This window comes from Myotis daubentonii, chromosome 11 (genome assembly GCF_963259705.1).
Source record: "Myotis daubentonii chromosome 11, mMyoDau2.1, whole genome shotgun sequence".
Classification (NCBI taxonomy): Eukaryota; Metazoa; Chordata; class Mammalia; order Chiroptera; family Vespertilionidae; genus Myotis; species Myotis daubentonii.
In genome coordinates this window covers 67,130,743-67,145,089 of record NC_081850.1, presented here as the reverse complement: position 1 = coordinate 67,145,089, position 14,347 = coordinate 67,130,743, and the positions used below count along the sequence as shown (strand labels likewise).

Below are 14,347 nucleotides of genomic sequence, written 5' to 3'. Positions count from 1 at the left end.
TTATTAATGAGTCTTTTCTTTTAAAAACCTGTGTCCACATAATTTCAAGTGTTAAAAAGCTCTAAGTAGTGTCAATTATCCTCCCCAGGGGAAGAAGTACCTTATACTCTACCTGATTGTTCTGGAGTGTAAACAGGTTTGTCTGTTTGAATGAAGAGAAATCCATTGTCATAGGTTATTGGCATTTTTTTTGATTTTGAAAAATGCTTTGATAAAACATCCAAATACACATATGGAACTTGATTTTGTCCTCCAGGCAATTGTTTGGGTTGTATCTGTAATAGAAATGTTGATAAAAAAGAACATAATAGTTTTAAGGTTATAAAATATTCGGATTTTCTAAATACCACTGTAATCTCATTAGAAGGAGAAATAAGTATGTGTATTTAATCATTTTAAAAACAGTAGGGGAGACAGAATGGTAAATAAATTTTGCCCAAAGCCCTTCAGTGTTAAATATCATAACCAAAATTTAGTTTTAAGCAATTAAAAATATTTCCTAAATGTTATATGCATTTAGTAAAACTAAGCTATTGAAGCTCTCTCTTTTTTTAAAAAAATATATTTTTATTGATTTCAGAGAGGAAGGGAAAGAGAGAGATAGAAACATCAATGATGAGAGAGAATCATTGGTTGGATGCCTCCTGCACGTCCCCTACTGAGGATCGAGCCCACAACCCAGGCATGTGGCCTTGCCCGGAAGCAAACCCAGGAACCTTCAGTCCGCAGGTTGACGCTCTATCCACTGAGCCAAACTGGCTAGGGCTATAGAAGCTCTTTCACTTCATCAGCTTGCTGGATTAGCTCATGGTCTCCATTTTTTCCCTTCAACATCCTGACTGATGTCTGGACACTTTGTATTATATCTATATCCTCTATTCCCACCTGTTGAGCTGCATGCTTTCCAATATTTGTAAGTAATTGTAATTATCCAGTTTACGTTGCATGATATGCAAATTTAATACATAAAAAGTAATAAAAGAAAGATAAGTGCTTCTCCTAAAACTAAGCTTTGACACATAGGATAAAAGTTAATCACTAAAATCAACTGCTTGAAATTACATATGTGAGAGTACTGAAAAAGTTTGGAAAACAGTAACAAGCTAATAAGATTCTGCACTCAGGTTCTTTGCAAGTGTCTTTAAGTACTTTGTCCACTTCAAAGAAACAGAAATTGTGGAACAAAGATGATTTATTAAAGGTGTGGCACATAGTAAATAAGATTTGGCATTCCAATCAATGGGTCTGCACATGAAGAAAAGACCTTGACACAATATCAAACAATTGGCAAATAAAGATACATTATAATGTTAAGATAAAATTAGATGCTTAAGCCGAAACCGGTTTGGCTCAGTGGATAGAGCGTCGGCCTGCGGACTGAAGGGTCCCGGGTTCGATTCCGGTCAAGGGCATGTACCTGGGTTGCAGGCACATCCTCAGCAGGAGATGTGCAGGAGGCAGCTGATCGATGTTTCTCTCTCATCGATGTTTCCAACTCTCTATCTCTCTCCCTTCCTCTCTGTAAAAAATCAATAAAATATATTTTTAAAAAAATTAGACGCTTAAGATATGCACCAATATTTATGATTTGTCTACTTTAATCTCCTTTCCAATTAACTAAGTTAGCACTGTTTAAACAGAACGCACTTTTAAGAAACAGTGGTATAAATGAACCTCAGAGCCCGAGCAGTCTTTTATTTTTCTGGTTCTTGAATTTTTATTGTAATTTAAAATAAAATTTTGGTTATATTTATTCATGTTGCTAAATAAATAAGTATGGAAAATTATTTTTAGTTGTCAGAATTTTTAATAAGAAATGAGTTGAAAGCACCTTTCTAGACAAGCTATAATAACTTAATAGGAGAAAAGTTATTTGATCAAGGTTTTATTTTATTTTATTAACTATAGGTTGTCAATCAGAGCTATTTACTTCAGTAATCAATAATTTATTCATTTTGGAAACTATACTTGTACAGTATTGGAATTTAAACAAACAAATGTTCAATAGCATCTATGGCTTTCTGTAGGCAATGCATTATAGATCAATATGCATATCAGATTTCTCTATTTCTCTCTAATGATAATTTGCACAGATAATAAGTATTTTCGATGTATTTTCAAATATTTACATATTAGTACAATGTTATTTTCCTATTTAGAATTTTCTGTTTCCTTCATATTATTAGTGACTGACATACATCATTTAATAATCACACAAAGATATAATCTTATAAAAGATCAAATCTCTATGTTATCAATATTCAAACTTTGAACACATTTAATTGAGAATATTTTATATGTTTATAGAAAATAAAAGATAAATACATACTGTTAAGATTGCAGAGTTTTGGAATTTATTTTCTGTGGATAAAGTAACAGAGGCTGAAGCGTAACTAATTTTTTTATCTGGATAACTTTTAATGGAGATTGTTGCATCAAATGCTTCAGTGTATCCATAAACTTGAATTACAATATTTTCAGATGCTCCAACACGAAGTACTTTTGGTGCTGATATGACATACCTGTTGAAACAGGAAAAGAGAAGGATCAGTAACTCTATATGACATACTTTGTTATACTTCTGATTTCTTCATCTCACTTGAGACATTCAATTTAAAATAGGCACATTTTCTCAACTTAAAAATAATTTTTTAATTAAAATTTATTTGTGATCTATGGTCATTTCAGCATAGTCTACAAAAAAGAAATAGCTTGAAATCCGGACTTGAAAAATAGCACTGGAGATTTAGTTAACATTTAGGAAGGCAGTAATAGCACTTTCTTGAGCTACTGCAATAAAGGAAGACTTACTGGTGTTGACTAGAACATGTAAATAGGGTCACTATTTTTGCCCGAAGTAGAAAAAAGCAACAGTTACCAATGATTGAATTCCAGTGCTGCCACCTACTGGCTGAGTAACCATGCTAAAGTCGCTAACCCTCTCTGAGACAAAAATAACTTAACTGTGAAAATATCACCTTCTTTACTAGGCTGAGGTAAGGATGAAGTGAGACTATGTACATGAAAGCACTTAGCATGTTTAGTACTCAATAAATGTTAAGATTCATTAATTTCACTAAATTATTTGAAAGGAAGTAATCTTAGAAGAACTGATGTTATACTAGTGAGTGGATTTTTCAAAAAGATAGAATAAAAGTGCGTTTGGGAGAATGCATTTGAAAATGCAAATAGTTACAGAGTCCTTAGAGACCAAATAATCACAACCATGCAATAATAATGATAATAACAGTAACTGAGTAGTTATCATATATGAGTGTCTGTATTAGCACTTTATATACAACTAGAGGCTTGGTGCACGAAATTGTGCAAGGGAGGGGTCCCTAAACCTGGCCTGCACCCTCTCCAATCCAGGACCCCTCAGGAGATGTCTGACTACCAGTTTAGGCCTGATCCTAACTGCCCTCCCCTGCTGGCCTGATCGCCCCTAACTGCCCTCCCCTGCTGGCCTGATCGCCCCTAACTGCTTTCTCCTGACAGCCTGATCGCCCCTAAGTGCCTCTGCCTTGGCCCCCACCACCGTGACTTTGTCCAGAAGGACATCCAGAAGACATGTGCTCTAATCAGCATATTACCCTTTTATTAGTATAGATTCTTTTAATCTTTACAACAAGCCAATGACGTAGATACTATTGTTTTCTTATTTTACAAGTGATAAGAGGTTAATTTGACTGAGGTCACCTGGCTTATATGTGAATGAAAGACTTTATATTCAGATCTCTCTTGTTGTGTTAAACTGTGGTCAAAGTTACAAGCTTTGTTCACAGCCCCAGGCTGTTCCCTCAGTTTTATTTTTCATGTGATTTATACAAGAATGAATATGAATTATATGTTTTTGAAATAAAATTTTTAACGTGTGATTTTTTTTATTGTTTATTAAAAGAAAACCTATAAATATAAACCAGGTTTTTAATTATATCACAAAGTATATAGTTTGAATAGTGAAAGCTACTACATAGAAAAAAGTGTTTATTCTACTGCATAGAAAAAAGAGTTTCAATCCAAAAGGTGATAATGATTGAGACCTAAGAGCTCATCACTTCAACTGGCAGAATTATTGCAGGCTCTTGTCAAAATTATGACATTTAAAAAGTCTTTTCAAATCAGCAAGTGTTTAGTAACAATGAAATTAATTTGGAGGCAATTAACTCCTTTAGACATCTGGCAGTTCTACATGACAACTAATTTGGAACCATTTACAGTCAAATTATGAAAGAGAGAAAAGAATCTCCAGACTTCCAACAGTCATCTGATTTCCCCAAGTGCTTACCCAGAAAATCCTATCTAATAAAAGAGAAAAATGGTAATTGGTGTACGATGATACCCTTTTCATTGGCTAATCAGGGCTATATGCAAATTAACTGCCAACTAAGATTGGCAGTTAACTGCCAACTAAGATTGGCAGTTAACTGCCAACAAGATGGTGGTTAATTTGCATATGTAGGCACAATGCAGGGAGGCGAAAGGGAAAGCAGGAAGAAGCCCCCTGCCACTGACAGTGATCGGAAACCCAGCGGGGAGCTAAGAGCTGGGGGGCAGGGCAAAGGCGGCCCTGCCCCCCAGCCATGATCGGAGAATCAGGTGCCTTTTCTGCCCTGGCCAGTGATAGCAGGAAGTAGGGGTGGAGCCAGTGATGGGAGCTGGACACGGTCGAAGCTGGCAGTCCCGGGAGCTAGGGGTCCCTTGCCTGGGCCTAAAGTGGAGCCCACGATCGTGGGGCCGCTGCAGCTGCGGGTCCCCGCTGCCCGGGCCGGACGCCTCAGCCAGAGGTGTTAGGCCTGGGCAGGGGCGGAGCCTGCAACCGCGGGGAGCTGGGGGTCCCCTGCCCAGGCCTGACACCTCTGCCAGAGGCCTCAGGCCTGGTCAAGGGGCCGATCCGGTGATTGGTGATCGGAGGGTGATGAGGGTCAACTCCTCTGGCCGAGGCATCAGGCCTGGGCGGGGGGCTGAGCCGGGGATTGGGGGGATATGATGGTCCCCTTGCCCAGGCCTGAAGCCTGGGTCAGAGGCGTTAGGCTTGGGCGGGGGGTGGAGCAAGCAATCAGAGGGAGATGGGGGTCCCCTGCTCAGGCATGATTCCTGGGCCAGAGGCCTCAGGCCTGGGCGGGGGCCAGAGCCAGTGATCAGGGGGAGATTGGGGGTCCCCTGTCCAAGCCTGACACCTCTGGCGGAGGCGTCAGGCCTGGGCAAGGGGCCGATCAGGCGATCGGAGGGTGATGGGGGTCTCTGTCAGAGGCGTCAGGCCTGGGCAAGGGGCTGATCCTGCAATTGGAGGGTGATGGGGGTCAATGCCTGAGGGCTCCCAGTATGTGAGAGGGGGCAGGCTGGGCTGAGGGACACTCCCCTCCCCACACACACCCAGTGCACGAATTTCGTGCACCGGGCCCCTAGTAGGAAAATAAGAAAACTTTAGCTTTGATGATAATAAGGTAAATATACAGAAATGTTACAATGTGCTAAGTACCTTTTTAAGCACATGATACATATATAAATTCACTGTATTGCTACCACCACTGTCTGAGAAAAGTCTTATTTTACAGATGAGAAAACTGATAATTAACTTGCTTAAGGTCACACAGCCAATAAGTTATAGAATGTGGAATTGTCTCGAGCAGCCTGTTTCCTGAAGTAACACTTTCAATTGCTGTACTACACTGAATTTATCAAGAGCTTTGCAAATCTAGAAAAAATATGTATTTTAATTTCAGTATTCTTAGAAATTTTGTATTTTATGTTTTAATTTTGAATTGTCTATGTGGTAGTGGTGGGGAAACATAAACTACTCAGTGTTGACAAGTCCGTAAAAGATGGCTCTGGAACCACCATTTTTCCAGATTTTGGTCCATGCTGATTTATCAGTTGCACAGTCTAATCCAAAGAATTTTGCACTTTTAAAATTTTCTTTCAATAGTTGCAGAGGATCAAGCCACTCAGCTTGCAGGGGGGCAAAAATGTTAGTTTGGCCTCTACCTGGAATGTTCTTTCCCCAGATATCTGCAAAGACTGTTCCCTTCCTTCAAGTTCTATATGAGTGCCTTAGAGAATGGTGACGGAAAAAAATAAAAAATAATAATTTTAAAAAGAACCTTCTCTGTCTACATTTTCAAATAGTTCCTCATCATTTTTGTATCCTATTACTCTCCTTTACTTCTTTCTTCATAGCATGAATAATCACCTGACCTTATTTATTCATTTATTCATTGGTTCATTCATTATTTGCTTCTCCAACTAAAATGCAAGCTGTATATAAATTTATTAATTTAATTGACTGATAACCATGTTGTAAATGGTACACTCTCACTTTTTCAAGAGAAAGAGAGGCAATGCTTATTAAAGGCCAGTACAGTGTATAGGAAGAATTCAGAATCCTGGTCCTAGTTCTACCACTTAATCTCAAACTCTTTGAACTTCAGCCACTTGTCTTTCAAAAATGAATAAATAAAATATACCAAAGGTACTGGGGTGATTGTAGCAATGCAAGGAAATCAGATTTGTGAGAGCCTAGGAACACATTTATATTCATAATCTAGTTTACATATTTATACATTTATGATAAATGGAAAAAAATTAAAATGGTAAAGAGGAGTCCTTAATATTAGTCCTGCTTCTGTTTCTCTTTAACAGAGTGACTTTTGGTAAGTCACTTTCCCTGTCACCACTTATCCTCATATGTGAAATTAGTAGGTTCAATTAGATACTCAGTTCCCTTTCAATAATGTTATTTCTAGATATGAATCACTATTTTAAGACATAGTTTAAAATATACAGTATTTCAATAATAACACCATTGTGAAGAATGAGCTTGTAAATATAAAAATAATTACAATAGTTTTTCAAATCACTGTATTAGAATTAACCCCCAAGTAACCCTTGTTTAATTATGCACAGTATTTAGAAAACAATGCACTAAATATAAATAAGCAATAAATGACAAGAAAGTTTGTCATTTAGAGATTATTTTGTGCTTTTTCAAAGTGAAATTTGAATAATCACTTATGTAATTAAAAAAAAACAATCCCGTAAAAGCTGTCATGTTGTTAGCTATTCATCAAATCAAAATACTTTCATGAGTTTCTTATTCAGATGAGAATATTCACTTGGTATTCTCAAAAGTAGAAAGTAATTTTTGAATTAACAAAGTTAACTGATTTTATTTTTCACTCATCACAACTAAGATGCATTGAAAATCAAGATAGGTCCTTTTACTTACGTTTGTTCCTGTCCCCAACATTTCCCCAGGAAGATTAAAAAACAAAGTATGCCCCAAAGACCCATGGCTGGAGACAGCAGTAAACCATGGGTATAACCTTTTTCTTGAAGTTACTCTCCTTTTAAATAAACCCAGCTAAAAGAATTTGAGTAAATTAGTTTACTGGTTAATTATTAATGTAAGAAAGAAAGACTTCTAAGTTGGAAAAATAAAATCATAACTGAAGCAACCTTTAATGCCCAGGTATAAAAGTAGGCGATATTTCATAGGGATTTACACCTAGAGAATTTATTTTAATTAATACAAAGAAAGGGGTTCTAACATGGGAGTTTGGCACTGCAATGAATGGCTTAAAGCTAGAAACCAGTAAGTCACACTGCCCTTGGCCTTTCCTCTTTTGGCCAGGGTAACTGCTCTGCCATTACATCATCTGTGAGCACCTGGTTTAGACAGGGCTCACTCAGTGGTCTTTTTAGAGAAGTCCTGAGCAATACTGTTGTTAGAATTGGGAATCGCCTAGTGATAAGCTGAATCTGCAAAGGAAATCTATGGAATAGTTCTTTGGTCTATCCCAGTCTAGAAAAGAAGCTAAACATTAGGTGGAGGAAAGGTTGTGATGGGCAATGAAAATGCCACGTTGAGCAGGCCAACATCATTCTTTAGGAAATAAGTAGCCAGTCAAAAACTTTAGTATTTAGTAGGGAATGACTATCCTTCAGTATCTATTAATTTGCACACCACAAATACAAAATTTATACCCATTCAGACACAGAATATTTTTCTTTAAAAAAAAAAACACAACCTCAGGTTAAATCTTCCAGTGAGGATCTTAATGTAAGAGTTCAGGAAAAACAAAGCTTCTTATAACAAAGAAGTTTAGTAATTAATTTAGAATGAAATATAATTTTATCTTTAAGATATTATATTTTATGTTCACTATAAAACTTTGAATTCACTACCTTCCTTATATTAGCAATCATTTCTATTTTAGTACATAGTAAATACTCTATTTTAAAATAATAAAACAAATTTCTCTAAACATTATTCTGTAATTCAGATGTTTTATGGTCACATTAGCATTCCTTGCTTTGAATTAATAAGGTTCTATTTTATAAATCCTTTAATACTGAAATCATTAGGGAAAAAAGGCACACAAAGGAAATTTGATATACAAATATCACTAAAGGTGTTTCTTGCATATATTATTAAAATGGTAAAAATATGCCACTATTGTCTGATCATGTAGCCCATTTGTTTCAAAAGAATACCTGTGAAATGATTAAACTGGATTGTGAAAGATAGGTCAAGTTAAAACAAACAAAGTACTCTTGCCGTCATTTTCGGGAAAAGATATTAGGAGAAAAGTGAGAACACTTAAATCATCATAGATGATATATGTATGTTAAGTGCAAGTTTTTTGCTTGTATTATAAAGTGAATAGTGATGATAATGGTTTCTCAAATAGAAAACTTTTTTAAAAATGATGAATCTCAAAGACCCTTAATAGAACCAAAATTCAACAATTTACAGATTCTCACCAGTGTTTAAAATTTTTATCTGCCTTTTAAACATGGCTCAGAGATGAATTCTTCTTTACATTCTAAAAATGCTGACCTTTGGGGAGTCTTTGGCTTTTATACAAATCTGCATCTCTAAAAGAGGAGAAGCTAGGTCTGGCAGAAACTTTGGTGGTCACCTGACCTTCCTGCTAATGCTACCTCAATTCTATGCTGATGATTGAGCACAAATGGCTTCACTTAGTTTACAAGGCCACCTCCTGACCTGGGTCCCACTTGATTCTCCAGCTTCAGTGTTCCCATTCTTCACTGCAAGCAAGAAGCTGAATTACTTATTCTTCTTTGAGGTCACCACAACATAATGGTGCTCCTGGGATAATAAATAGCCAAATACTATTACTACTATGCTTAAGCTATTTGTATCCTTAATTTGCCATATCATCAGAAACATGGTTTAGATATGGATTGCTGCTACCAGCACTGCAGAACACAGACTACTCAGTGCTTGACCATAACACCACATGAAAGAGAATTGGGGGCACAAACTATGTCCAGTTGTGGAGCCTTATAAGATTAGTCACTTGACTTCCTATGTATTTATACAAATTTTAAAAGACATTGAGCTACAAAAACTTTTTGAAACAAAATCTTACACAAAGTCTAATGTATAAAGTAAAAGTGTGTCAGTGTGGGGTGGCCCTGCTGTCTGCCTGTCTCCCTAACATGTACCCACAGCTGGACCTTCAGGTAGATCAATGGGAAACCTGGGGTCCCTGGATGCCTGGTTTAAAAACATTGACTTAAAGCACCAAACAGCTTATTCCCAATGATCTTATTTTACTTGGACCATTCCCTTTTACTTCACTCTATCAATAACTCCAAATAAAGCTTGAAATTAGTTTGTTAGTTGATCAGGCCAAAGGGTAAACCAATCTCTTTTCATTTTGTGCCCAAGATCCACTGCTTTAGCTGCAAATTAAAATTCCTCTCCCACATGACTTGGGCTTTCAACACAAAGTCCTCTAAAAGCCCCCGTTTCTTCACAATTCTGTACCTATATTTCACATCCAAGATCCTGGTATCTCAACATCAAATAGGGAATTCACACAGACTGCATGAGCCCTGGTAGAGGATAATGGAAAAGTGAACACTCCAGATATGTACTCCAGAAAAACTGTTACACATATGCCTAAAAAGACTAGTATAGAAATGCTTTCTGTAGCATTATTTGTGATAAGAAAAATTTGGCAGAAACTTAAAACAGCAGAAAAATGACAAATACATTACTTTATATGCATACAATGGAAGGCAATGCTGGTTGATTAAACCAGCTTGCAGAATGACACAAAGAGCATAATAACATTTATATAAGTTTAAAAACATATAGAGCGAGAGATCAACCAAAGGACTTATATGCAAGCATATAGGCCTAACCAATGGACACAGACAACAGGGGAGGATGGGGGATAATATGGGGATAAGGACACATATGTAATAACTTAATCAATAAAAAAATAAAAAAAGAAATACACACACACACAAAATTTAAAAAAATAAAAAGCATCTGCACAGAAAAAGAAACTATCAACAAATTGAATGGGAGAACATATTTACCAAGGTACACCCGATCAGGGCTTAATTAAGACAACAACATATAGAGCAATGTTACTGTCTATAGACATTTCCACTGGTAGTAATAGCATACACATATGATGGTGAAAAGCAAATACTAAGTCAGGATAAATTTGTATGGGAAGGGACGCAGAATATGGGGGTAGGAAGCAGTTTTATAGGATGCTTCCAATCCATCACCTTTTGTTTTAAAGGAACATCTGAAGTCAGTATAGCACTATCTCACAAATAATTCAGTAGAGTTTAGTGGTAGATATACTGGTATTTGATAGGTTAGTTGCTGTACTTTTCTAAAAGTTTGAAATGTTACATTTTTTTTAAAGTATGTTTTGGAGTGAGGAAACTTGAATTCAAATTCTGGCTCTATCTAACTACCAATGTGATCCTGGTCAACTTAATGAAATCTTGGAACCTCCCTTTCATCATCTGTGAAATCAAATTTTAAAAATGCCTCATAGCGCTGACGGGAGAATGAAATGAAACATGTACAAAGTCTTTGGCTCTGAATTTGAACCTGAAGTATCATGAATTTGAAAATATTCACTATTTTTATTATTACTGGTTTAAGGCATATTAATAATCATCTACTCTTTATTTTTATTTTTTTTAAATATATTTTTATTGATTTTTTACAGAGAGGAAGGGAGAGAGATAGAGAGTCAGAAACATCGATGAGAGAGAAACATCGATCAGCCGCCTCCTGCACATCCCCCACTGGGGATGTGCCCGCAACCCAGGTACATGCCCTTGACCGGAATCGAACCTGGGACCCTTCAGTCCGCAGGCCGACGCTCCATCCACTGAGCCAAACCGGCTTCGGCTACTCTTTATTTTTTAAAAATATTTTAATTGATTTTTAGAGAAAGAGAATGGGAGAGGGAGAGAGAAATATCTATGTGAGAGCGAAACATTAACCGGCTGCCTACTGCACACCCCCTACCAGGGGTCAAGCAGCAACCATGGGCACATGTGCCCTGATTAGGAATTGAACTGGCAACCTTTTGTAGCACAGGAGGACGCACAACCAACTGAACCACATATTCGAGGGCTGTCTATTCTTTATTTTTAATATGTGCATTGGATCATAGAAATCTGTATTTAATTCAGTTTTACTCTTTGGGAAAGAAATCGGTAAGTTGCCTCCTGCACGTGCGCCAACTGGGATTGAACCCGCAATCTAGGTTGCCTCCTGTATGTGCCCCAACTGGGATTGAACGGGCAACCTAGATTGAACCCTGACTGGGAATTGAATCCACAACCTTTGGTGTACAGGATGATGCTCCAACCAACTGAGCCACTTTGCCAGGACAAGATGAAAAAATGTCTTTATCATTGAGCCCAGAAGAATTTTTCCTCCACTTCTTTTATTTGTTTGTTTGCTGTCGATTAAAAGTCTGGGATTTGATGACTGACCTCTTAAGAGTCCATCTAATTGTTACATCCTAACATTCTTAGCAAAGGAACACAAAAAGGTTCCCATAGACCAGGTCCTTTTCAGATGGCATTACATGGCTTTCTCTTGTTTATGGCATCGATTGCCGTTAGCAGATTATGTGTACTCTACCTCTTTATCTCATAAGCTATAAAAGCTCTTTGCTCAGAAAGCTCCTCCTCACTCTGACTGTTATGTAAGATGTTGTTGAGGCATTTTCTTACTTTCCTGGCATTGGTGTAGTAATTCACTATCTTAGCATGCCCTACAAACTCCAGTGCATTTTAATAGATGCTATACAGATTCAGACATAGAGGACATTTTCCCAACTTTTGCAGGGCTTATCCAAATATTGACAACGCATTGTATCCTAACTCCTAACATGTATTAGTTATTGCAATAATTAACTTTCATAAATTGTCTCTAATCTTTATAACCACTCTGAAGGGTATTATTACTCTTGTGTGACTGAGGAAGAAACTGAGGCTCAGAGAAATACAGTGACTTGTCTCAGGGCATACATCTAGTAAATTGTAGAGATGGGGAGTTATGCTGGGATCAGTAGGGAAAAGAGAGAGAGAGATACCAAACCAGGCTGTAGTCTTACCTTCTCTTTGACACCTTCTCCAGCTATTTTGTTTGGTTTTCCATTTTAAAGACTCTTGAAGAATTTATAGCCTGGTCCACATATTTTGATTCTTCTTTATATACTATTGTACATTCTGCCAAAGGTTCAAAGGCACAAGAAGGGATTAAGTGTCATATAAGTGAAGAACTTAGTCTGACTTATGTCTGATTCTCTCTTCCTCACAAGGTGCTGGGGTAAGACCGGCTAAAGTGACAAGCAGGCAAATGGCAGATGGGGGAGATTATCTGAAAAGGCTAAAGGGAAAATCCTGAGAACACAGTGGTTCCGAGCTAAGGATGGATGGATTTGTATTTTTAAGTCCCGAGTGGTAACTGAAGAATCATGAAGAAGAAAGTTGTTGCTCAAACTATTCTTGTAAGTCACCAGAGTAGTGGGTTGGAATAGCTTGTCCCAAAAGTCCACTTCAGATTACTAAATCAGTATTGGAATAGGAGAGGATTTCTGAGTAGAGGGTGTGAAGGAAGTGGAAAATAACAAGATCAAAATAGAAAATCAAGTATTCATGATGGAATGCAGTTAAGCACATTTTCTTCAGAGAAAGCAAAGTGACAAAAATGAAAGTGTCCACCATCTCTTTATCTCTTATTTTTATAACCTCACTGAAGCTGTCCTTTCTATATCTTACACCCTCTAACAGATCAAACTGGGCCCATTAACTCCCTCTTTGGCTCCACTATCCCACACTTTTTCAGATACTCTTACTTCTTGTTCAACGAGTTCCTTATCTAATTCTAATTACTACTCATCCATACATATCCACTGGTCCAGTGGCCACATGTGGTAGCCAGTCTCCAAGATGGCCCTCATGTCCTGACCTTCCTGATACTCATGTCTTTGTATGATTCCCTCCTATATTGTATTAGAGTTGGTCTATTTGATCAATAGAATAAAGCAAATATAAAGGTGTGTGACTTCTGAGGTTAGGTCACATAAGACATTGCTGTTCCCGCCTTGCTCTCTCTTGGTTGCCTACTCTGAGGGAAAGCAGACACCATGTAGTAAGGGAATTCAAGAAGCCTAGGGAGAGGCCTATGTGGAAAGGCCTTGGAGGCCTCCCGCCCAGAGCTTGTGAGCGAGCCACCATGGAGGTAAACCCTCCAACCCCAGTCACGCCTTTCGGTGACCACAGCAAAACTAACATCTTGACTGAAAAATCATGAGAGAACCCAAGGCAAAATAAGCTAGCTAAGTCCTTCCTGGATTCCTGCCCATAAAAACTGTTGAAAATAAATTAATGTTTGTTGTTATTTTAGCCCACTAAGTTTAGGGGTAATTTTTTTTTTTACATAGCAATAGTTAACTTGTATACTAGTATAGCTGTTGCATTAAAGATAAAACTTTCACGAAAGTCCCTTGCATTCACTCCCACCACTAATGGGCATTTGCTCCTCCTTGGTCATCAATACTCATAATTTGCAAGTGTACTTTAAGTTCATAGAGAACAGCAGGCTGATAGGCCTACTTGAAAGCACCACCTGCTGCTTGTAATTTAACAGCACCCCAAAGCAGGCTGGAATAATTGGTGCTGCCTTTCCATAAGTCCTGACTTCCCATTTTATGTCTCTTCTGTGAATTAGCTTATTTCCTGGAGATAACAATACCATTCACAGGAATGGTGAAATGTGATATCCCTGAGCACTGAAAATCATATAAACATGTAAGAAGTTCTTAGGCTTATTCTTTCTAGCATCTTATCTTTCCTACATTATCAACTCTGTTATTTCTGCCTGTAAACATGAAAAAGGCTCCATTAATAGGAAATAAAATTAGATATAAAAATCTTTCAGTGGATTTTTTTGCCCCAAATCACTGATCAGCCCCCTCAATTTTCTTTTCCCTTATTCATCCACAGAACACACACACCCCTCCCCGCTGAATGCTTCATGGAT

General features: G+C 37.5%; 1 protein-coding gene across 1 annotated transcript in view; it reads right to left on the bottom strand.

Annotated features, from left to right (window-relative positions):
* Positions 1-7,361, bottom strand: part of C5 (complement C5) — a 90,405-nt gene extending 83,044 nt beyond the window's left edge. The window contains exons 1-3 of the mRNA XM_059657793.1: positions 7,229-7,361; positions 2,330-2,522; positions 113-275 (exon numbers count right to left, since the gene is read on the bottom strand). Of these exons, the coding sequence (XP_059513776.1) occupies positions 113-275; positions 2,330-2,522; positions 7,229-7,293 (421 nt within the window). The 5' untranslated portion in view covers positions 7,294-7,361. The remainder of the gene's footprint in view (positions 1-112; positions 276-2,329; positions 2,523-7,228) is intronic.
* Positions 7,362-14,347: the final 6,986 nt, after the last annotated feature.